Here is a 25,266-nt window from a genome sequence, read left to right on the forward strand (position 1 = left end):
TGCCGGCAGGGTCTGTTGTTTGCAGCCACACAGCGTATTGCAGCCCCCTCTATTGTGTTCTGTCCCTTGCGGTGTTCGACCATTGCTTTCACTCAGGGGCTTAGTCTTGTTTCACAGGCTGATACCTAAAGTGGTTTCCAAGTTTTCCTGTTGCATCCACCCTCTCTTGCTGATGGCCAGAGCTGCCTACAAGGTGTCTGCCCTCTACTGTTCAGCTCGTCTTTCCTTGGCCAATGTGTGCAGGAATAGAGAGCTACAGTGTATGCGCCTCTCCTCCTCCAGTGCAGGGACTTTCTGGGGAGATGGCTCTTACAGTCTGACTATTAGTTATTTGTATTGAGGTGCTGCCTAGGAACCCCAATCATGGACCAGCCCCCCATTGTGCCAGGTAGTGTACAGACCCACAACAAGAAGACCATCACTACTCCAAAGATTTTATGTAATCTGTTCCCCTAATTCATTAGTGTCAAACACCTATGTACAATACAGCAGAACAGTCAACACCGTGGCATTGCCAACTTGTGATGTAATGAACGTAGACTGCTAGAATAGCTTGTCTATAGGCCACAGTTCCTGTTGGGACAATCAAATGTCTGAACTTTACATAACGCAAAACAACCCCCTCAAGTCAGAAGCCCTGGGAGGCTGCTTGACCCACTTTATGAACCCACGCTGTAACTTGGCACCACTGGTGGTTTGCTCAGGAGAGAGTCAGCCTGAAGAGCAGGTGTGTTGCATGCCAGGGCTGAGATGCGTAAGCAGAGTTTGCCCCTCCTTTATTCAGATTGGATCTGGCCAAAGGCAGTTCTGTTAAATACCTCGCTTTCATGGAGGAGTCAGACGCATTTAGAGAAAAAAATAATGTGGCTCAGAGAGGGAAAGTATTGCTCTTCTGAACTGGGTGCAGCATTAGAAGTGTTTGTGTCAGAGAGAACGTAAGCAGGGGTGTAGGTTGGAGAGTTGGAATTGCACGTGAGTTTCTGGGCCTTCTGAGACAGCGGGGATCTGATTCTGATCTCACTTCTGAACTCCATGCCCTTTTATGTACACCACTGGTGAAACTGAGAGCATACTTAGACCACCTGCAGTTTCACTCCCCTTAATTTCTCTTGGATTCAGGCTTTCCCCAGGCCTTTATCTCCCTCCACTGAGTAGAACCAGACCAGGCGTCCTCTGTGCCTTTCCAATTGAGGTGATCCATTCAGTTTAAGAACAGTGAGGCACTACCTTGTAATGTCAGGTTTCAGAGTATCAGCCGTGTTAGTCTGTATCCGCAAAAAGAACAGGAGTACTTGTGGCACCTTAGAGACTAACAAATTTATTAGAGCATAAGCTTTCGTGGAAGCCCACTACAGCCCACTTCTTCGGATGCATATAGAATGGAACATATATTGAGGAGATATATATACACACATACAGAGAGCATAAACAGGTGGGAGTTGTCTTACCAACTCTGAGAGGCCAATTAATTAAGAGAAAAAAAAGTTTTGAAGTGATAATCAAGCTAGCCCAGTACAGACAGTTAAGAAGTGTAAGAATACTTACAAGGGGAGATAGATTCAATGTTTGTAATGGCTCAGCCATTCCCAGTCCTTATTCCAAAGAGAGACTGCTGAGCTAGAATTGATATGCAAACTAGACACAATCAACTCAGGATTGAATAAGGACTGGGAATGGCTGAGCCATTACAGACATTGAATCTATCTCCCCTTGTAAGTATTCTCACACTTCTTATCAAACTGTCTGTACTGGGCTATCTTGATTATCACTTCAAAAGTTTTTTTTTTCCCTCCTACTTAATTGGCCTCTCAGAGTTGGTAAGACAACTCCCACCTGTTCATGCTCTCTGTATGTGTGTATATATATCTCCTCAATATATGTTCCATTCTATATGCATCTGAAGAAGTGGGCTGTAGTCCACGAAAGCTTATGCTCTAATAAATTTACCTTGTAATGTACTTTCCCCTATTTTCTCTAAAGAAAAGGCCCATCTAATCAGGATTGACCTGGAAATTATTTTGACTTATGCAAGAATCCTCTTTTTCCCCCATTCCATATAAGATAAATTGTCATGCTAAATCATAATTTAATCTGGGAACATGTTTTGAGATGGAGTGGTTACAAACTATATTTTAATATTTATTTCAGAGACAGGAGGTTTTTTCTTTTTGATACTTATGACCAAATTTATCTTCCGGAGGGGGGTGGATATTCCTAATAATTTAGCTGTTGTTAAGTATCAACTTCCCAAGTTATTTTGTTTCACTTGAAATGGAACTTAACAACATAAGGCGCAACCGTGCCACCACTGAGCGCAGAATTCCCGGTGAGCTGATTAGAAGTTCAGTCTAAACGTTCCAGCTCACAATGCAAATTTAGACAGTGTAGCTGAGCCTTTGGGCAAATTCACAGGATTTAATTGCATGCATAATTTAAGACCAAGATATGTAATATATGCCAATGAATGGAAATAAAGGCCAGGTAAATTTTAGTAAACATTTATTTATTTTAAAAAACTGAATAAACCTACAAGGAGCATACAATGGAAATTCCAGAAACAAAAAGTCCATTTAATCCCCAAAACATGCCTGCAACAATCTTCCATTATATGTATGCTCTGGTGCAATTTTTAAAAGGGACCACATTATCTGACTTGGTGAATTCTTCTTAGAAGGTGAATAGATTTCTTCCATATTTTGTAAGCATGGCTGTAATAGTTTAGTGCTTTAAAATGCAAGACACAATACAAAATGTGTGCAATATAAGGGCCGTGCCTTACAGAGTTTACAGTTGGAAATCAGATGACATAAATAGGACAAGAATTCAAGGGCAGGAAGAAGAGATTCAGAAATGGCGTTACGTAAATTCAAATTCTGTTTTTTGGGTTTTTTTTTAAATTGTACCATCTGAAGTCCTTGTCATGCTGTCTGGAGTGACTCATAACCGTGAGTGCCTGCCTCAGGGCAGACTGTCAAAAGCAGGGTAGACACCCCAAACTGGTGGTATGTTCTATAATTAGATTCCCCCAACCCTGTAATAAATGGGAACTCCCAAAGTACCACAGCAGTCTTATAATGGAGTCACAGACAGTCCCCTTATTGAAAGTGTCTGTTTTGCTACCCAGGCAAGCCGTGCTATGTGATAAACGGTCACTTATACCAAAAATCACAAAATATTTCAGATAACACCCAGTCCCAAGAGACCCGTCACTCATCCAGGTCGATTTGCATCCTAGTCTCACACCAAAGACAAGGCAGGTAGCTAATTCTGTAGTAAGCTAACTAAAGGCTGATGAGAGTTATTGAGAGGTTAAAGCAGGTACAAATATATGTACAGGTGAGTCACAGTTTATAATTTCAAATGGCCCTCAGAGATGTAGTGATCTGCCATTTTCTCAGAAGTCTTTTAGGGCTACCCAGAATAACTCTGGGGTTCTCCCTCTTCTCCTTCAGCTATTCTGCCCTATTAGAATATGAAGATGAAGAACTTTTCCTTGCGTCCATACTTATAGCTTCTTCTCACAGAAAAATAAATAGACAGTTTGGCTATCCACATGGGCTCTTTCTTTGAAGGCAGAGAGAGAGAAGTGCATTTAGCTTCTTTGATCTCTGATCACACACAATGACCACTTGTTTTGAAATGTGCGAGAATTAGTACTTTCCTTTTTCAGAGTAGCAGCCGTGTTAGTCTGTATCCGCAAAAAGAACAGGAGTACTTGTGGCACCTTAGAGACTAACACATTTATTTGAGCATAAGCTTTCGTGGGCTACAGCCCACTTCATCAGGTGCATAGAATGGACCATATAGTAAGGAGATATATATACACATACAGAGAACTTGAAAAGGTGGGAGTAGCCATACCAACTCTAAGAGGCTAATTAATTAAGATGAGCAACTATCAGCAGGAGAAAAAAATCTTTTGTAGTGATAATCAAAATGACCCATTTCTGACAGTTTGACAAGAAGGTGTGAGGATACTTAACGTGGGGAAATAGATTCAATGTGTGTAATGGCTCAGCCATTCCCAGTCTTTATTCAAGCCTAGATTGATGGTATCTAGTTTGCATATCAATTCAAGTTCAGCAGTTTCTCGTTGGAGTCTGTTCTTGAAGCTTTTCTGTTGCAAAATTGCCACCTTTAAATCTGTCACTGAATGGTTAGAGAGGTTGAAGTGTTCTCCCACTGGTTTTTGAATGTTATGATTCCTGATGTCAGGTTTGTGTCCATTTATTCTTTTGCGTAGAGACTGTCCGGTCTGGGATCTATACAATGTACATGTTCGCTATTCCATTATAACAGGATACACGTAAGTGAAAAAATGCAAGTAGCATCCCATTAGTTTTCATAAAGTTTAAATACCAAATAAAGTCATGTAAATTTAAGAATGCATTTATACAATATTTATACATTTAACTTATTGGTCTGGCTTCCAGCTGCATTTGTCAGTTCTCAGCTGACTCGGCCCTGGCGGGAGCTGGCACTCAGCTTACCAGCATCACAGTCCTAATGACTATGTCCTCATGTAAAAGGGATCTGATTAGTCATTTTGGGCCAAATCCTAAAGTCCTTACTCGTCTACATGTCAGTTTTGACTATTAAGGATTGCAACAGTTGGCCTTGATAATATTACTTTAGATTCAACTTCATTTCAGTGTGGAGTTTCCTGCTGGGCAGAAACATGAACAAGGACAGGGGAAATTGTGCACATAGAATCCAAAGACAGAATTCGGTCCATAATAAATGAACCATTCATCAGCAGCACAGCATTTTTTATAGAACAAGTGACATTGTACCATACCTAAATGACGTAACACGTCTAAGGTTGCAGGGAGCAATATACACCAGCTCCCTTAAGATTTGAGCATTGGAGATTAGACAAAAGCAACATACACTTGTTTGAACAAGGTCAGTACATGAGCTTTTCTTTTGGGTCGGGTAAATTTGAAGCTGATGGAAAGAACAACTGCTGGGTTCACTTTGGGCTGTATCCAACTCCCACTGGAGTCTGGATGAAGCATCTCCTCTCTTACAGTTTTCCTATAGTACAGGGGTTCTCAAACTTTTCCTATTGCTGAGTCCCTCTTTGAAAATATTTCAGGCTGTGATGATCTCCCAAAAAAAGTGATAGCAAATGACTGTACATCCCCATAAGTGCATACTCATGCTATTGCCAGCCTTACGGCTGCACTGCTGCTGGTGGTGGTGCTGCCTTCAGAGCAGGGTGGCTGGAGATGCGGCAGCTGCTGGCTGGGTGCCCAGCTCTGCAGGCAGTGCCAATGTATGGTACTGCCACCCTTACTTCTGCGCTGCTGCTGCTGACGGCGCTGCCTTCAGAATTGGGCAACCAGAGAGCAATGGATGTTGTTACCCCCCCCCACGCACACACAGCTCCCCTTTCCCCTGGTGACATTGTTATGATCTCACAACCCCCCTACAATAGGCTTGCGACCCCCTTTTGGGGCAGGACTCCCAGTTTGAGAAACACTGCTATATTAGCCAGGAAAGCTTTTTCCTATCACAGTCAGGAGTGTGTGCAGAACATAATTGGTCAGATGTTTTGGGGATTAGCTCTGCAAATCATCTTGGCTGCTATATAAAAAATGAAAATCTAAATGAAAATCCATCTCTTACTTTTGAACACTGGGCTGTCATGTATTACACTGGAGACAGTGGATGCCTTCATGAAATACATGAATACAGTGGTTCTTAAACTCTTTTCCGTGGTCCAGAGCTCTCCCTGATGGTGTGCGGAAAGATAACCAAATAGTGGACATCATCAGAGTGTTGGGATGGGAATGTCTGTAAGATCATCTTCTGAAGTGGTCCACAAAAGGAATGCTTGTAAAAGCATTACGCTACTAGCACACAATGAATCCTACTTTCTGATTGTGTTTCCTCTTAGTGAGGGGTTAATGTAGCCACCTTAATTACAAAGCATGCTATAATACTGAAATAAATACAGTAAAATCTTGCTGTATTACAAACAAATATTTAATAAATAGAATGAGCACAAATTCAGTGCGTCTCACAGGTAAAATTATTTTCTTGCAGTCCCTGGCTCACAAAATGCCATTTTCTTGGCAGGCAAATCCAGAGGTTTTCTTCATGATTTTTTTGATGTTGTACTGAAAGGAAAATGAAATGAGTTGAGATCAGCACTTATGCACTCATCCAAGCTGACAACACCCAGACTTGCTTTAAAGGAAAATAGTTTTTGCCAAGAATGGCTTTATCTCAGCACTTAGTATTTTGAAAACTGAAAGGAGAACTCCAAAATAACTGATAACCCTCAGCTATATATTGCTTTGAACAATGAGTGTTTCAGAGCCAGGCTTTCACCCATTGAAGTACTTGGGTGCGTTATTTGATAAAGGTTGTCTCAGCCAGAGTGACAAAGGGAAATAGGTAACATGAACCAGTTGTAGCTGACTTCAGTGATGCTTCTGGGGGAATGAGATACTACTCAGGATGAGTAAGAGAGGCGGAATCTGGACCCAAATGGGAATGGATGACAAGTCACTTGGATATTAAGGAGTCTGGTGGCACCTTAAAGACTAACAGATTTATTTGGGCATGAGCTTTCGTGAGTAAAAACCTCACTTCTTCGGATGCATCCGAAGAAGTGAGGTTTTTACTCACGAAAGCTCATGCCCAAATAAATCTGTTAGTCTTTAAGGTGCCACCAGACTCCTTGTTGTTTTTGTAGATACAGACTAACACGGCTACCCCCTGATACTTGGATATTAAAAGGTTCTTTGTTTTTCTTTTGTTTTTATATTTACAAGAGACATAAGGTCAATGTTAGGAAATGAATTTCTACCAATATAGGTATGCTAATCATCATTAAAACGACCTTCATTTGTGTTGGAAGAGAACAAAAATACATACGGTTAGTGTAGCATCAAAGAAAGCAAGCTTGGACCCAGTTCTGCAATGCACAGATTAATATGCCTGTCGTTTTATTCATTAAGCTAGTAACTAAGATAGAGGGGTTTGCAGAACTGGGTCCAGAAATGGGCTCTTTACATCATAAGAAGTCACACTAATCAGATTTCTGGATATCTGAAAATTAATAGTAAGCCCTGATTTGCATGTGGCTTTTTAAGACTCCTAGTTTTCTTTATATTGTTTTGTCAATGTAGTTAATATTTTTCAGCCCAGCACAGTGGTGAAGAAAAATCTTGCGGATCTCTATCATCGCTTTGGAGAACCTGGGGTAGCCAATACCACGTTGCATGCTCATCCCAACATTTTTAAAGGCGAGAAATCTCTTAAACTGTCCTAGGGGTGAATCCAGCTCCCCTTTTAACAGGCTTTGACTAGTAACCTGTGCTGATGCTTGAATCAATTCACAGGACAATTTTTGACTGATGACAAACAGTCGATTAAGTGGAGGGGAAACATTTCTGTAAAGAACAGTCTTCGGCCAGCCTAGTCTCTATTTCCCACTTCCAGCTAATGCACAGGGTTGGGTTATTAAATCAATGAGGAAGCCAAGCCTGGGATTTGGGTTCGTTTTTGATGTAAGCAAGTCCCATTTTCCTTTTACCCCCCAGGGGCGGCTCATTAGATCGATACACCCCCTGCGACACCCGGCAGCGCCCAGATTAGAGCTGGGAGCACCCGGAACACCCCCCGGGCACGTACCTGTTCAGGATCTTGGTGACGATCAGCTTGACCCAGGGCGCGGTGGGCTCCAGACAGACTTTCATGCCTTCCTTCATGGTGGCTCTGCGGGGAGGCGGAGGGGAGAGCGGGGTGAGCGGGGGGTTGGCGGGGCGGGGAGGGGGGCGCAGGCTGGGGGGGGGCAGCAGGGCCCCGACACTTACATGACTTCTGGCACCCCGCAGTGGGGTCCCTCGGGGATCAGCTCCACGTTGGCGATGTGCTTGGGGTGGATCACCCCCGTCTCGGTCTGCAGGCACTGGCACCGCAGCTCGCCGGCCATGGGGGCACCTGCCCGGGGAGGGGGAGAAAGACTCAGCTCCTGCCGGCGGCCAGATACTCTGCAGGGGGGCGGCCGGGGGACACCGCTCGCCCCACACCCTGGGTCCGACCCATGCCCCCGGCCCGGGCCTTCCCCGCAACCGGCCGGCTCTCGGACACCTGGGTCCCTTCCATCCCCCGGGACTCCCCGCATGCGGCCGGCTCTCGGACACCTGGGTCCCATCCATCCTTCCCGGGACTCTCCGCATGCGGCCGGCTCTCGGACACCTGGGTCCCATCCATCCTTCCCGGCACTCCCCGCATGCGGCCGGCTCTCGGACACCTGGGTCCGATCCGTCCTTCCAGGCCCCAGTGGTAAGCGAGACTCCCCCAGCCCGGGTCCCGGGGCCACCCCGGCGCAGCGAGACCCTTACCCCGGCACAGCGCGGCGCAGGCCAGCAGCAGCAGCAGCAGGGGGCTGCCGGGGGCGAAGCTCCGTGTGCGGCTCATGGTCCGGGCTGGCGGCGGAGGCTGGTGCTGGGGATCTGGGCTCGGCTCAGCTCTGAGCCTCCGCAGCGCCCCGCAGCCGCTTTTATCCCCGCGGGGTCAGCCACCCGCAGCCCGGGGGGAATTCCTGGGAGCCCCATGCCGAGGTGCGGGGCTCACTCACCCGGGGAGGGGAGGCGGGGAGTTCCCATTCCCCATCCCGTGCCTCACAGGGGCCGTGGATGGGTCAGGCGCAGTCAGGCTGTGAGTGAGAGAGAACTAACACCCTGCCCTGGGGCTAACCCATCGCGGCCCTGCCCAGGCGGGGTCATGCTGCCCGGGGGTCACTGGCCCTGCGTGCTAGAAGCAGCCAGGTCATCATTACGAGCAGTGAACTGTGCTGTCTATGCACCCAGCGCCCCAGGAGTGCCTGGGGCTCCCCGGGGAAATAACATTCACCAGCATGTCAGAGGTTCCATTCGACAGGTAGAGGTAACGCTAAGGTTCCAAGCGGGATAGTTAATACACAACTAGTTCATATCCATGCATATTTATTATTATTCATAACCCTCTCAGATAGAGCCATTGCAATTATTTGAAATTAAGTTATTTTTAATAATTTTAATAATTATTATTAATTATTTCAACTTACTAAGCCATCATCAGTTCCCAACTCTAGATCCCCTCTGCCCCTGCTCTCCCATCAAATCACTAAATAATATGTAAAGATTGATAACACTCAAATGGTCAGGGCTGATGAAATCCCCTAAAAGATGTATTGTTTCTAAGCAGGGCCCAATTAAGGAGATTGGAGACCCCTGGGCTAATGTTTTTTGGAGGTCCCCTTTCATGTAAACAGGGTATTAATGAAAGCAAAAGAGTATCTGGTTTGTGAAAGTCAACCTCATGTATAGTACTGACTAAACGGAAATTGAACACAATGAACAGATTGTATACTGGCCGGACAAACCTAAAACCTAAAACACTGAGTCCTGCAATGCTGCGTGTTTAAACTGGCACCTTGCAAACTTTAAGTGCCACAATTTCAGTTATTATTTGCTCAGACAAGAGTGTACAAAGGACATTACATTCGATTATCAGAGCAGCAAGTGCATTAAGCTTTTTCTATCAGACTTGACCAAAGACTGGTTTTCACCTAGGCAAGCTTCCAGAACAATTCTCTGCTTCACAGCTGGCAATGGTACAGCCAAATACAGTCTCATCTCAATGAATACATTCCGGAGAACATTACTCCAAGCTTTGTCATGCAAAAATGTGATGACTCCAGGAACACTCTTATCCTGCATGTCACAATATCTTAAAAATGTTGTCAAGTATCAGAGGGATAGCCGTGTTTGTCTGGATGTGTAAAAAGCGACAAAGAGGCCTGTGGCACCTTATAGACTAACAGACGTATTGGAGCATAAACTTTTGCGGGTGAATACCCACTTCGTCAGATGCATGTGTCTGATGAAGTGGGTATTCACCCACGAAAGCTAATGCTCCAATACGTCTGTTAGTCTATAAGGTGCCACAGGACTCTTTGTCACTCTTAACAATGTTGAAAATTAATACATTGTAGCCAAAATATCAGGTTCTAGATCATTCCCATGAGCATAGAGCATCTCCTGAGTGCATGTTTTCAACGTCTGTTCTCTTCATACTTGATCCAGAGACATAAAGAAGCCAGATCTTGTGGCTAGTTCAGCATAACATCGATGTATTCATTTTAGTTCTGAACTTAGCTTGTCAAGGTTAAATAACATAGACTCACTCAACCTCACATTTCCTTCGGCCTCGAAGGAAGTCACTTTTGCCATTGGGAAGATTTTGCTTTCCAGTGTGTTTATATTCTTCAGGTAGGACTCATCTGTGATTCTGTCTGGAGTGGCTCACAACCATCAGTGCCTGCCTCAGGGCAGACTGTCAAAAGCAGGGCAAACACCCCAAACTGGTGGTATGTTCTGTATTTAGATTTCACCAATCCAGTAACAAATGTGAACTCTCAAACTACTCTAACAGTCTTATAATGGAGTGACTCCATTATATCTTGCCACCTAGGCAAGCTGGACTATGGTCACTTACACCCAAAATCACAACATATTCAGGTTACACCCAGTCCCAAGAGACCAGTCACTAATCCAGGGCAGGTTGCATCCTAGATCTCACACCAAAGACAATACTGGTAGCCAGTTCTGTAGTAAGCTAACTAAAAGTTGACTAGCTAAGAAAAAGGAATGAGAGTTATTGAGAGGTTAAAGCAGATAAAAATATATGTACAGGTGAATCACAGTCTATAATCTCAGAAGGTGACAGAGATGTAGTAATCTGCCACTAGTAATCTGCTAGTGGGTTTAGTCTTTTGATCTGAGCTTCAAGACCTTCATACTTTCTAGACATGCTTACTTGCATCTGAAAAAGTGAGGTTCTTACCCACGAAAGCTTATGCTCCCAATACTTCTGTTAGTCTTAGAGGTGCCACAGGACCCTCTGTTGCTTTTTACAGATTCAGACTAACACAGCTACCCCTCTGATACTTAGTAATCTGCCAGTTTCCCAAAAGTATTTTAGTGTTAACCACAGTATCTTTGGGGATGTTTGTCTTCTCATTCCATTATTCTGCTCTGTAAGAATCCAAACAGTCCAGAGATAAAGAATTTTTCCTTGTGTCCATATTTATAGCTTCTCACAGAACCGAAACTGGCAGCAACAGTTCCCACACAGGTCTCTTCATGGCGGAGGACTGGAGGGAAGGAATGCACTCAAAGTCTTCGATCTCTCACACAATGACCATTTTCTTCCCACGCACAGGATTTAGCATTTTTCTGTTAAAGTTCTTCATTGGCATTACACAAGTCTTCTTTCTCGTTTGATGGATTATTTAGTTACAGGGGTATGTACAATGCAAGTGTTTGCTATTACATTGTAACAGGGTACAAATCATTGAAAACTGCGCATGCAACATCTCACCTTCATCTTCATGAAGTTTAAACAATAAACTCATTCTTATACATTTTATCATCTACTTTGAATCATAGTGGGCTGGTCTGGCTTCTAGCTGTGAGTTTGTCAGTTTTTAGAGGATGCCGGTGGCCTTGTACAGAGTGGCACCAGCATTAGATCATCAACATCACTTCCCAGTTGTTTTGCTTACGCCTCAAAATCGTCCAATGGAGACTGTGAGCTGATGACAAACTCTGACAAGATCCAGATCTGGCTTTTGAAGCTTTACACTAGTGTTGTTAAAACTTTCTAGTATCACATCCTATAAGATACTCCTACGTGCAGTTTCCAGTGCGCACAGTCTTTTGTACAATGATCATGCTTCCTTTTGAGTTTCACTCTTTCCCTCGGCATTCTCTGATGTTTCTTTCAAACAATGTTGAATGCTCTCATAGTTCACTACAATTGTTTTACAAGATTCAGCATGGCAGGACCCTCTCGTATCTGACAGGGTTTCTAGGACAAGGAGAGTTCCCTGTTCGCTCTTGGTAAGATTGTTGCACAAAACTTCCATCACCTGGGTGATGCTGCAAGAAAACCATATAGTTTCTGAACAAAACTGAAAAAGTTTATGGCTTCCATGCAAGAATCAATGCTGTAAGTTCCAACTAAGTTCAGAGAATGAGTTGTCCATGGCACACACAGAGCTAGTGGGTTTAGTCTTTTGATCTGAGCTTCAAGACCTTCATACTTTCTGGACATGTTACTTGCATTATTGTATGACTGACCTCTGCAGTTTTCAATACCAGTGTTGTTTGCATCCAATAAAGACTTCATGGTCTGGAAGAGTGACTTGCCTGTGTGGCTTTCAATTGGTAGAAACCTAACTCATTCATGTCACCATGTAAGCAATATCGTAAAAGGACAGAAAATTGATCAACATGAGTGATATCAGAAGTTGAGTCTATTACCAAAGAGTAGTATTTCACCTGTTTGACTTCAGTTACAATGAATTCTAAACCCTTATATCCCATTAGCTCAAAGAACTCGTGATAAATGAAGGGGGGTAGCTCCCTTTGATGGACACCCAGCCAGCCAGTCAGCTGTAAAATCCCTCTTGGTAGCTGTTCTCTACTTGCTTTATCTGTTAAGGGTTAAAAAGTCCCCCAGGTAAAGAAAAGAAAGTGGGCACCTGACCAAAAGAGCCAATGGGAAGGCAAGAACTTTTTAAAAATTGGGAAGAAACTTTCCCTTTGTCGGTTGTTCTCTCTGGGCTGTAAGGACACGGAGCAGCAGTGCTGTGTAAGGTTTGAACCAGGTATGAAAATTTATTTTCCATATCTAGATGGAATCATTTGGACAGGGAATGTTTAGATAGATGCGATCAGGTTTATTTCTTTATTTTGGCATGTGGATCTCCTCTGTGCTAACCCCTGATGCTTTTGTTTGCTTGTAACCTTTAAGCTGAACCCCCAAGAAAGCTAGTTTGGGTGCCTAATTTTTGGAATTGCTCTTTTAAAATCTAGCAAAAGCCTAAATTCCAGATGTGTTTTCTTCCTTTTTGTTTTTAATAACATTTACCCTTTTAAAGAACAGGATTGGATTTTTGGTGTCCTAAGAGGTTTGTGCGTATGCTGTTTGATTAGCTGGTGGCAACAGCTGATTTTCTTTGTTTTTCTTTCTCAGCTCTTCTCCGGAGGGGGGGTGAAAAGGCTTGAGGGTATCCCACAGGGAGGAATTCCCAAGTGCTCCTTCCTGGGCCCAAGGGGCCTTTTTGCATTTGGGTGGTGGCAGCGTTTACCAAGCCAAGGTCAGAGAAAAGCTGTAACCTTGGGAGTTTAATACAAGCCTGGAGTGGCAGTTTTGAATTTTTTAGAATCCTTGCAGGCCCCCACCTTCTGCATTCGAAGTGCCAGAGTGGGGATTCAGCCCTGACAACTCATCACAGATTATTTCTGACAAGTAGGATGGGGGATCTTTGTCTTTGTTTCCATAGCATTTAATATGCTTACGTAGATAAGGGTCAAATTCAGTAACGGCTTCAAGAATACCTAGATCGTTTCCATTCTGAGGAGAGCTGATAACTTCCTCCCTTCCTCTAAATGCTACACTGTGTTCAGCAAGAAGCTTAACAACTGTCACAATATGCCTTAAATCTTTCTTCCAACCATTTTGCGTTAGAAACAGCTGTGAACTTGCTCTGTCAATGTGGTTCTTGCCTTGCGAATGCACTAGCCATGCTACCGTTGCATTGCAATGTTCCACACTGTTTTCATGAGAACAAATCTTCTCCGCGACTTTTTTCCTATCGAAAAAGCCTGGGCCTATGACAGCGCTAAGATTGCTAGGCAATGAGAAGAGTTTTCACACAAAACAGAATTCCGCTCGTAAGGGTCTAGAATACATCAACCGATGCCTCAGATAACGCTCCCTGTTCGGTAGTTTTTGTTCGAAAAGAGAGGAGAGGGATTGTTTCTGATGTTTGTGCTGCAGCCCGGAAGCTTTAAGTTTGTCGTTACAACTCTGAAAATAGAGTAAACGTCTCTCGATACACTGAGTATGAAACTCCTCCTCAAAGAAGGCCACTTAGACAGATCTTGTTTGATGTTAATGGCAACTCTATCCTCTTTAGCACTGTTATTCTTTCCACCTTCTGTTTGGTGAGGAGGTAGGAAAAGTGGGTCATCCCTTTCCTCATTACTTTTGCCCTGTATTTCGGGAATGCTTGTCTTGTCTTCTGCCCTCTCCTAAGGCCTGGTCTACACTACGACTTTAATTCGGATTTAGCAGCCTTAATTCGAATTAACCCTGCACCCGTCCACACAACAACGCCATTTAATTCGAAATAAAGGGCTCTTTAAATTGATTTCTGTACTCCAGAGTAGCGCCAAAATCGATTTTAGCATTTCAAATTAGGGTTAGTGTGGCCGCAATTTGATGGTATTGGCCTCCGGGAGCTATCCCACAGTGCACAATTGTGACCGCTCTGGACAGCAATCTGAACTCGGATGCACTGGCCAGGTAGACAGGAAAAGCCCCGGGAATATTTGAATTTCATTTCCTGTTTGCCCAGCGTGGAGAGCACAGGTGACCACAGATAGCTCATCAGCACAGATAACCATACAGGCCGATAATCGAAAAAGAGCACCAGCATGGAGCGTACGGGAGGTACTGGATCTGATCGCTATATGGGGAGAGGATTCAGTGCTAGCAGAACTTTGTTCGAAAAGATGAAATGCCAAAACTTTTGAAAAAATCTCCAAGGGCATGATGGAGAGAGGCCACAATAGGGACTCAGATCAGTGCCGCTGTCTGGGCGCTCAGACAAGCCTATCAAAAAACAAAGGAGGCAAACGGTCGCTCCGGGTCAGAGCCGTGGACATGCCGCTTCTACGCCGAGCTGCATGCAATTCTAGGGGGGGCCGCCACCACTACCCCACCTGTGACCGTGGATTCCGGGTCGGGGATAGTCTCATCAGCTACACCTGAGGATTCTGCAGATGGGGAAGAGGAGGAGGAGGACGAGCTTGCAGAGACCACCCAGCACTCCGTTCTCCCCAACAGCCAGGATCTTTTTCTCAGCCTGACTGAAGTACCCTCCCAACCCTCCCAAGCCAGTATCCAAGACCATGACCCCATGGAAGGGACCTCAGGTGAGTTTACCTTTTAAAATATCAAACTTGTTTTAAAAGCAAGCATTTTTTAATGATTACTTTGCCCTGGGGACTTGGGATGCATTCGTGGCCAGTACAGCTACTGGAAAAGCCTGTTAACGTGTCTGGGGATGGAGCGGAAATCCTCCAGACACATCTCCATGAAGCTCTCCTGGAGGTACCCCAAAAGCCTTGCCACAAGGTTTCTGGGCAGTGCAGCCTTATTCCGTCCTCCATGGTAGGACACTTGACCACGCCATGCTTGCAGCAAGTAATCTGGTATCATTGCCTGACAAAGCCTGGCAGCGTATGGTCCCGGTGTTTGCTGGCATTCAAGCAACATCCGTTCTTTATCTTGCAACATCCGTTCTTTATCTTTATCTTGCTGTGTAATCCTCAGGAGAGTGATATCGCTCATGGTAACCTGGTTGAAATATGGGAACTTAATTAAGGGGACAGAGGTGGCCGTTCCTACTGGGCTGTTTGCCTGTGGCTGAAAAGAAATCCTTCCCTGCAGTTAGCCAAGCGCAGGGGGGGAAATTGGCCCTGAGCTTTTCGCGTTTGGCTAGCAGGGATCTTCCCTGTTACCAGCCACGCGGTGGGGGGAGGGGTACAGCGATCATCCCAGAGAATTCATGGCGGGGGGGGCGGGGGGGTTAGTTTGGTTCCTGCAGGGATCTTCCCTGATACCAGCCATGCAGTGGGGGGAGGGGTACAGCGATCATCCCAGAGAATTCATGGCGGGAGAGGGGTGGGGGGGTTAGTTTGGTTCCTGCAGGGATCTTGCAGCCACGTGGTGGGGGGAGGGGTACAGCGATCATCCAGAGAATTGGATGGAGGGGGTGGTTAGTTTGTTTTCTGCTGCTGCTGAATGTTAACAGAAAAACCGCAGCACTCAACGGGCTTTGCTTGGTATGTGGGAAAGGAGGGCACAGAAGCCGAAAGACAATGGCTTACCATGGCCGCATGCAAGCCGAATTCTGTTGCCCGGACCTGTGATCTCTAGCAGCAAAGCCACAGACACTCTGTATTAAGAGGCAAAATGCGACCTTGCACAGAAATCACATGTGCTATGTAATGTGAATAGTGTTGGTCACCGTGAAAGAGTATAAGCATTGTTCTGCAAAATGTATCTTTTTAAAAAATTCTCTCTTTTTTCCCCTCCCTACAGCAGCTGCAAATTCTTCAAGCCTCCCTTCTCCGTCCCGAAGGCTATCACAGATAAGGCGTCGGAGAAAGAAGACGTGAGACGAGATGTTCGCAGAAATCATGGAATCCACCCGCAGTGACAGAGCTCATCTGAATGAGTGGAAGGACACGGTTTCAAAGTATAGGAAAGAAGCCAGTGAACGTGAGGACAGGAGGGACCAACGTGAGGATAGGAGGGACCAACGTGAGGAGAGGAGAGACGCTCGAGATGAGAGGTGGCGGCAGGAAGATCAGAGGAGGCAGGATGCAATGCTGGGGCTGCTGCGTGAGCAAACAGACATGCTCCGGCATCTGGTGGAGCTTCAGGAATGGCTGCAGGAAAACAGAGTGCCGCTACAGCCCCTGTACCCCCCTCCCCCCTCCCCATGTTCCATATCCTCCTCACCCAGACGTGTAAGAACGCAGGGGGGGGGGGGAGGCTCCGTACACCTTCCCATTCCACCCCAGTGGACAGCCCAAGCAAAAGGCTGTCATTTTTTAACCTTTTTTTAGTGGCCTTTTCCTTCCCACCGATCCTCCTCCCAAACCCCACCCGGGTTCCCTCCCTCTTTTTATAATCTATTCATAAAGAATAAATGATTTTTAAATGATAGTGACTTTATTTGGTTTGAAAGCAAGCTGGGGGAAGGGGGAGGGTGGGTTCCTTACAGAGAATGAGTCAATAAAGGGGGCGAGTTTTCATGAAGGAGAAACAAACAGATATTTCACACTGTAGCCTGGCCAGTCATGAAACTGGTTTTCAAAGCTTCTCTGATGCACAGCGCTTCCTGGTGTGCTCTTCTAATCGCCCTGGTGTCTGGCTGCGCGTAATCAGCAGCCAGGCGATTTGCCTCAGCCTCCCACCCCGCCATAAAGGTCTCCCCGTTACTTTCACAGAGATTGTGGAGCACGCAGCAAGCAGAAATAACAATGGGGAGATTGGTTTGGCTGAGGTCTGAGCGAGTCAATAATGAACGCCAGCGACCTTTTAAACGGCCAAAAGCACATTCTACCACCATTCTGCACTTGCTCAGCCTGTAGTTGAACAGCTCCTGACTCCTGTCCAGGCTGCCTGTGTACGGCTTCATGAGCCATGGCATTAAGGGGTAGGCTGGGTCCCCAAGAATAACTATTGGCATTTCAACATCCCCAACGGTTATTTTCTGGTCCAGAAAGTAAGTCCCTTGCTGCAGCCCTTTAAACAGAGTAGTGTTCCTGAAGACGTGAGCGTCATGAACCCTTCCCGGCCAGCCCACGTTGATGTTGGTGAAACATCCCTTGTGATCCACAAGTGCTTGCAGCACCATTGAAAAGTACCCCTTGCGGTTTATGTACTGGGTACCCTGGTGCTCCGGTGCCAAGATAGGGATATGGGTTCCATCTATCGCCCCACCACAGTTAGGGAATCCCATTGCAGCAAAGCCATCCACTATGGCCTGCATATTTCCCAGAGTCACTACCTTTCGTAGCAGCATCTGAGTGATTGCTTTGGCTACTTGCATCACAGCAGCCCCCACAGTAGATTTGCCCACTCCAAATTGATTCCCGACTGACCGGTAGCTGTCTGGCGTTGCAAGCTTCCACAGGGCTATCGCCACGCGCTTCTCAACTGTGAGGGCTGCTCTCATCTTGGTATTCCGGCGTTTCAGGGCAGGGGACAGCAAGTCACAAAGTTCCATGAAAGTGCCCTTACACATGCGAAAGTTTTGCAGCCGCTGGGAATCGTACCACACCTGCAACACTATGCGATCCCACCAGTCTGTGCTTGTTTCCCTTGCCCAGAATCGGCATTCCATGGATAGAACCTGCCCCATTAACAACATGATCTCCAAAGCACCGGGGCCCGCGGTTTGACAGAATTCTGTGTCTGTGTCCATGTCAATGTCCTCATCACGCTTGTCGCTGCGCTGCCGCCGCCGCTGCCTCCTCGCCTCGTTTTTCTGGTCCTGGCTCAGCATAAACTCCACGAGAACGCGCGAGGTGTTTACAATATTCATGACTGCTGTTTTGAGCTGAGCGGGCTCCATGCTTGCCATGGTATGGAGTCTGCAGTGTTCACCCAGGAAAAAAGACGCGAAATGGTTGTCTGCCGTCCGTTGCTTTCATGCAGGGAGGGAGGGAGGGGTGAGGCTGTACCCAGAACCACCTGCGACAATGTTTTTTGTCCCATCAGGCACTGGGATCTCAACCCAGAATTCCAATGGGTGCGGGAGACTGCGGGAACTATGGGATAGCTATGGGATAGCTACCCACAGTGCAACGCTCCAGAAATCGACGCTAGCCCCGGTACTTGGACGCACACCACCGAATTAATGTGCTTAGTGTGGCCGCATACATTCGACTTTATACAACCTGTTTCCCAAATTCGAATTATATAAATTCGGATTAATCCCGTAGTGTAGACATACCCTAAGGGAACAAGTTCATATCCATATCTTCACTTTAATGATTGTTTTCCAAGCAAGATGGTCCGTCATCTTTGGAAGATGATTCTGAAGCAGTATCAGCAGAGAAAGCTAGTAAGTGTGGGCAACTGGCTTACAATTTTCTCTTTCGTTCCTCTGCTTGGAAATTGTCGACCAGATATTTCATTGGAGTGAGGTGAAAAAAATACTATGTGCAGGGCTGTAATTAGCAGCCAGTGACCAGTGACTAGCATCACTAATTCGCACCCCCATCACCAGCAAGTGAAAGTCTGAAAGAAATTGATTAAATTTCAACTTAAGAAGCTGGGACAAAATCAGTGTTGGCAAGGGGCACGAATGATTGTTTTGCTCTTTTCTTTTTAGTGTTAGTAGGAATATAATCAAAATCTCCTTTGTTTATACTGTATATTTCAAGGATTAGAGGCCCCCCAGGAAAGCAGAGGCCTGGGGTTGCAGCACCCTCAGTTTCTGCCCCCTCCCAATCCAGCACTGTTCCTAACTCCTTGGGAAGATGTCCCTAAGAGTCATCTGCTAACCTGTGAATTTTATTCCATCCTTTTGCTGAAAAGAAGTGGAAGTTGGCAGGTAAAGACAATCTTTTCTCTGCTGTGGGAGATCCTGTAATATGTGCTGTAAATTCTAGTGCACAGGTGACTAGGAAAATCAGTGAGGAAATATGACTCAGGTTCAGAGATGATGTGCAAACCCAAACTTCCAGTGAAACCTGTCAAGCTGTCTAGAGTGGCTCATCACCACGTGTGCCAACCTCAGGGCAGAATTTTCAAGAAACGGGGCATGAACCCCAAACTGGTTGTGAGGTCTATGCCTAGATTTCACCAACCACATAACAAGTGTGAATTCCTCAAGCACTGTAACAGCCTTAACAGGGAGTCACAGACAGTCCCCTTATGTACTCTGATCTATCTCACCACCCAGGCAAACTTGTCTTTGTGATAGATGGTCCCTTACACGAAAAATCACAACAATAATCAGGTTACTCCCAGTCCCAATGAACCAGTCACTTACCTCAGGGCAACTGTACCTTAGATCTCTTGACAAAGCCTGTAGCCAATACTATAATAAACTAACCAAAGGTTTATAAACTAAGAAAAGAAATGAGAGTTATTTACAAGGTTGAAGCAGGTAAACATATACAAATGAGTACAGTCTTAGGTTTCAAAAAGGTAATAGACACTGCTGTAATATGAAAACTCTATATCCTGTAGGGTTAATCCAAGCTAAAAAGCTGGGGACCCCTTGCTTATGCTTAGAAATCTTTGCCCCTCAAGGTTCAAGCAGCATAGGGATAAACTTCCTTCTGGTTGGGGATGTTTATCCCCTTTCCACAGAGCTCCAGCTGTGATAGGGTGAGCGTTTGTGCATGTCCCCTCTTCATGGGTGTGGGAAAAACAATCAACAAAGTCCTTTGTCCAGTGGTGTTCCACAGTGGCTGGTCTGGTGTTTACAGGCCTTCTTTCATTGGGCAGGAGATGACGCCTTTTGTGGTAGACTAGTATTTTCACGCTTGGTAATGCTTCTCTCCTGACTGTGGATTTTCCAGTTTTAAAGCAAACATTTCATAGTTACAGAGCAAACACTTATATATTACCTTGTAACATGGGATACAGCTATTATAAGCGAGACTAAAGCATGCAGCAACTTACCAACATTTCATAAAGTCAAAACACTGAACACGTTCTTATGAACTTAACATCTATTTTAACAATGCTAACACACAGGTGTGCCAGACTGGTTTCCAGCTTTGCATTTGTCAGTGTTCAGAGTGTCCTAGGGGCCATGGCATAAGCTGGCACCTGGTCTGCCAGAGTCACAAAACCAATGCAACTTTTGCCTACCCAAGAAATGATCCAAGAGCATGTACCTTGCTGTACTGTTTCCCAAATGGTGGGCCGGTTGCAGGAAGGTTGTAGACGGGCCACCACTAGGACTCTAAGCAAATGTACACTTCTCCCAGCCTGATGGGGGGAGGGGCTGGAGAGTAAACCCACTCCACACACTCATCCCACAGCGGCAGGTCCTATCCCATCAGGGGGAGGGATACCTCAGTGGTTTGAACATTAGCCTGCTAAACCCAGGGTTGTGAGTTCAATCCTTGAGGGGGCCACTTTGGGATCTGGGGCAAAATTAGTACTTGGTCCTGCTAGTGAAGGCAGAGGGCTGTACTTGATGACCTTTTGGGGTCCCTTCCAGTTCTATGAGATAGGTAAATCTCCATTTAAAAAAAAAATCAGGGTGGGCCCAGCTCCCTGCTCTTATACTCACTTAAGCTCCAGTCCTACAAGCTGCTCTGGGCAGGCAAAGCACTGCCTGCGCCCGAGAGATTAAAACTCCTTGATGGAATGATTCTCCATTGGAAAATGCAGTTTTGATGAACTCGGAGGCATAGAAAGTGTTAATTTCAATTAAATTTTCTATGGAAAAATTTCTAATTGATTCTCTTTCACATTCTTGTTTCATTTTGATCATGCCAAATAATTCCTCGGGGGAGGGAAACAAATTTTGAAATGTTGGAATTTCCCAGGTGATGGAAATTCCATTTTCCACTCAGCTCTACTCCCAGCAAGAAGTCAATGGGGCCTGTGCAGTGTGACAGACCCAGACCAGTGGGGTACAGGAGTCTGGTAGAGGGCAAATATACTGGTCACTGGATGAGTAGTTTTCTGTTTCCTGAGTGACCAGAGCAGGGGCTGCACTAGAGTAATCCGGAACCTGCTAGAACCAGTTAAGGCAGGCAGGCTAATTAGGACACCTGGAGCCAATTAAGAAGAAGCTGCTAGAATCAATTAAGGCAGGCTAATCAGGGCACCTGGGCTTTAAAAAGGAGCTCACTTCAGTTTGTGGTGTGAGGAGCTGGGAGCAAGAGGTGCAAGGAGCTGAGAGGGTGTGCTGCTGGAGGACTGAGGAACACAAGCGTTATCAGACACCAGGAGGAAGGTCCTGTGGTGAGAATAAGGAAGGTGTTTGGAGGAGGCCATGGGGAAGTAGCCCAAGGAGTTGTAGCTGTCATGCAGCTGTTACCAGAGGCACTATAGACAGCTGCAGTCCACAGGGCCCTGTGCTGGAACCCGGAGTAGAGGGTGGGCCTAGGTTCCCCCCAAACCTCCCAATTGACCTGGACTGTGGGTTCTTCCAGAGGGGAAGGTCTCTGGCCTGTCCCCCAACCCACATGGTGAATCTCTGAGGCAAGAAAATCTGCCAGTAAGCGCAGGACCCACCAAGATAGAAGAGGAAATTTGTCACAGCAGGATCAGGGCCTAGGCCTCCTTATCCCCACTTACCAACAACCTGCAGCTTATACCCCTTCCACCTTGGAATTAGGCCCTGTGTATGGACAGTTGTACCAGGTGTTTCCTTGGCGTACGCAATGCTGAGGGTTGTTCAGGAATTTTAAGTTAGCCGTTACTTTTCTGTTTCTTTATTTTTATTTCCTCTATATGGTATGATGGAATGGCATTGCTACGCTGCAGTATTTACCTTATTTGTATGACCTGACCCAAAGCTAGGTACATACATTCTGCTTACAATAGAATATTCCAAGCTTGCCAAGGAGAGATGCATTGATGAATTCCTGATACAATGACTCTTTTCCCTTATAAATGAGGCCTGTTTCACTGACCCCGTTTCTCCTATAAATCAGTCAAGCCAGTTCAAAACGCCACACCTTCAGTTTCCTTTTGAGAAGTGTTTTCTTACCCTTCTACATATCTTTTCAGAGGCCATGTTTGCTTTGCGGGGGGGAAAATATACATATGTGTGTTTGTAGTGTTTGGTACTGAAAAGAATTTAGGAAATCTATTTATAATCAGCAGGGTGAAGTCCAGGGCTGCCAGAATAGAAAGCTAAAGGAGATGTTAAAACAGGGAGGGTGATTTTTAATACTTCATGGAATCACGCTACAAAATCTTTCCCCACCAAGAAGAATTTTCTTTAAAAATGAACAGAAAACAAATACGTTCTGAGTACTGTGGATGAGATTTAGCAGGTCTTTCAATCCTGGTGAATCAGTGAAAATTAGAACCGCCGTAGTGGCACAGTTTGATTCTGCACAGGAATTTCCAAAACTTCCTGAGTGGTCATGTTGTTCATATGACTCCGGTCTCACATGCCTCAAAAACCCCCTCGTGGTGAATTCTTCACTTCAGGAAAACATCAATCATGCAAGAAAACACTTTGCTACAGACAAACCGTGATTTTCCTACCTAACCAGGAAGTAGCTAATGAATATTTTTCACCCCTAACCCTCACTTCTAAGACAGCTGAAACCCTTCTGTTAAACAGCTCTGCAGCGTGACTGCTTGCCAGTGGAAACACAGCAAAGTAATTGCTGCTGCTAAGAACAGGCATCAGCCCATGGGTTCAATGGGGGAACTAATGGTGGCACAGTTACTAAGACACCTGTGCTGGTAGGGAGACCAGAAATCACCCAGAAGATAAATTGCTTCCCATGGACATCCTAGATCGAAGGGATGGAACCATTCCTAGCAGATCCTTCGTCTTCACAAGATTGGCAGCATAAGCTCCTTGCCCACTGTACATGGTGGCTGCTCCCTCTCCTAATGGGGGAGAATGCACTGGGTTCTCTGCAAGAGGATACTGATGGGGGTCAGATGGTTTACCTGCCTGCATTCGCACACACACACAGGCGCCAACTTTCCCCAGTGCCGGTGGGTTCTCGCGCCCCCCCCCCCCCCGCCCGATTCCACCCTTTCCCCGCCACTGCCACGTGAAACAGCTGTTTCGCGGCGCAAACACTGGGAGCCAGGGGGGAAAAGCAGGCAATGGGTGGTGCCCCAATACATCAGAGCATGGCACCCTGATACATCAAGGGTAATACATAACTTGTTTGCTTTGGTGTATAAAAATGTATCTCAAAGGAAGTGTCTTTGTCCAGCCTCGGAGGCAGTGGAAAGTCCCTGCCATTGACTGAGCTGCGTCCATTGTCGCGGGCATACATGTGCTAGTGTAACTGTAGACATTGAGCTAGGGTATTGGCACCCTGCTTTGTTGGCAATAAACCTGGCCAGGCGCCTTCGCTACTAAACCAAGTCTTATGGTCTTATTGAGCACTTCAGTCGGAGCCTGCTGTACCAGCTGTCTGGCCAAAGCCAGTGCAGCATGCAGAAAGAACACACGCACGCAGCCGAACATCTAATGGCATTGGAAAGAACCCAGATTGCTTTTCAGATCAGCTATTCAGTCTGCAGGGATAGTTACAAAAAGGCATCTTCTCATCAGTAAAATGAACCCATTTCTGGAGGTGATTCACAGAACCACACCGTGCCATTTCTGCAGTCCCCTTGCATTGTAAGGGTTTTATATCAATCATACAAAAACTCACCGATGGAGGGATTATTAAATAAAACAATGTAACATTTTAATATAGGGCCCGCAATTACAGTTACCATTTGTATTATTAGTAGTAGTCTGAGTGCTTTGAAACACTGGGATAGGGGTTGTGATAATGTGTCCCACAGTGCTATGCATATGAGAAGTAAAACAGAAGTTTGGAATAGTGACACTACCAATGAGGCCTGTATATATAAATGTTTTGTAATTAGTTACTACACAGTACTGCCCATCCATGTTAGAGGTTACCCTTACTGCTGGTCGTCACCCTCTGATAAGCTTTACAGGGCAGGAAAAAGGAGCGGCTAGCTTCTTTGTTTCATGGTGGACTGGGGCGACTCCCACAGAAAAGGGGTTAAAAGCAGCCCTGGAGAGGGCTGCAGCCGGGAAAGGGATTCAGAACAGCTGGGGAAGCTGACTGGGCAGCTGACCACAGCTGTAGCCAGTTCAATCAGGGCCCAGCTGGCCCTTATAAGAGGGTTGTGGGCCAGACTCTCTCTAGCTTCTGAGAGAAGGACCTGGCTGCTTGGGAGCTGAGCAGGGTACCTGAGGTGGAGCAATGCTGGGGAAGGGCAGGGGGAGCTGGGGAGCTCCAGCCTGGTAAAACCCCAGGCTGCAGGCCTTGAAAAGGGCCTATGAAAGGTACTGGGGCTGCAGAGGGGCAGCCCAGAGATAGGCAGAAGCAGCAGGTCCTAACCCCCTTGCTGATGATGAGTGGTTTACAGACTGCCGTCTGCCCCAGTGAGCGGGGGCTAGATGATGACTGGCAGTAGCCACTGAGGCAAGGTGGGGATAGAGGGTTGGGGGTTCCCTGGGTGGGGAGACCCAAATTGTGGGTTACTGTTGGGGGCAGAACCCTGACATAGAGGGGCACTGGGGTTCAGAAGGGACACCGAGGCCAACAGCAGGCAAAACACTGGCCTGCAGAGGGCACTCTGGGCTGGAAGAGCTAATTCCCTGGACGACCAGCAGGAGGCGCCGTGCCAGTGAGTCATCACCCCGCCACACATGGGTTGCATTGCTCTGTGATGCACCAGTAGTTGATGCAGATCCCGTTGTTTCGTATGGATGCTCTCTTCCAGATAACCTACTGAATGGACAGTAACCAATTTTTTGAAATCTTGTTGTCAGGATGTAGTATTGACAGCTAGATACTGAACACAATTGTTTTGAATAACATGTGTATCAGTTAGGATGTCATGTCACTAACCCAAGTTATGACTGGCACTGCCAGGGAATTTGTTTACCCGATCTGTAGTTACTGTGTAACTTAACTT

At 46.0% G+C, this 25,266-nt stretch overlaps 1 protein-coding gene across 2 annotated transcripts; it reads right to left on the reverse strand.

Annotated features, from left to right (window-relative positions):
• Positions 1–5,969: 5,969 nt before the first annotated feature.
• On the reverse strand, positions 5,970–8,902 carry LOC112061192 (growth-regulated alpha protein-like). Of its 2 annotated transcripts, none has more exons than XM_065595933.1 (4): positions 8,597–8,902; positions 7,830–7,956; positions 7,648–7,731; positions 5,970–6,125 (listed from the first exon to the last, which is right to left on the reverse strand). In XM_065595933.1, the coding sequence occupies exons 1-4, from the start codon at positions 8,622–8,624 to the stop codon at positions 6,104–6,106; spliced, it is 261 nt and encodes an 86-aa protein (XP_065452005.1). In that variant the 5' UTR covers positions 8,625–8,902; the 3' UTR covers positions 5,970–6,103. The 2 variants fall into 2 exon arrangements, with proteins under 2 accessions (XP_065452005.1, XP_065452004.1); XM_065595932.1 differs by lacking the exon at positions 8,597–8,902 and adding an exon at positions 8,361–8,547.
• Positions 8,903–25,266: the final 16,364 nt, after the last annotated feature.

Source organism: Chrysemys picta, chromosome 5 (genome assembly GCF_011386835.1).
Source record: "Chrysemys picta bellii isolate R12L10 chromosome 5, ASM1138683v2, whole genome shotgun sequence".
NCBI classification, from domain to species: domain Eukaryota; kingdom Metazoa; phylum Chordata; order Testudines; family Emydidae; genus Chrysemys; species Chrysemys picta.

Bases quoted from the DNA above. Each gene is read 5' to 3' on its own strand.
- LOC112061192 (XM_065595932.1), bottom strand. From the start codon at position 8,436: ATGAGCCGCACACGGAGCTTCGCCCCCGGCAGCCCCCTGCTGCTGCTG. The intron at 7,957-8,360 runs GTAAGGGTCTCG...CTCCCCGGGCAG, and splicing joins CTGCGCCGCGCTGTGCCGGG to GTGCCCCCATGGCCGGCGAG. The intron at 6,126-7,647 runs GTACGTGCCCGG...TTTTCCTTTCAG, and splicing joins GTCACCAAGATCCTGAACAG to TACAACATCAAAAAAATCAT.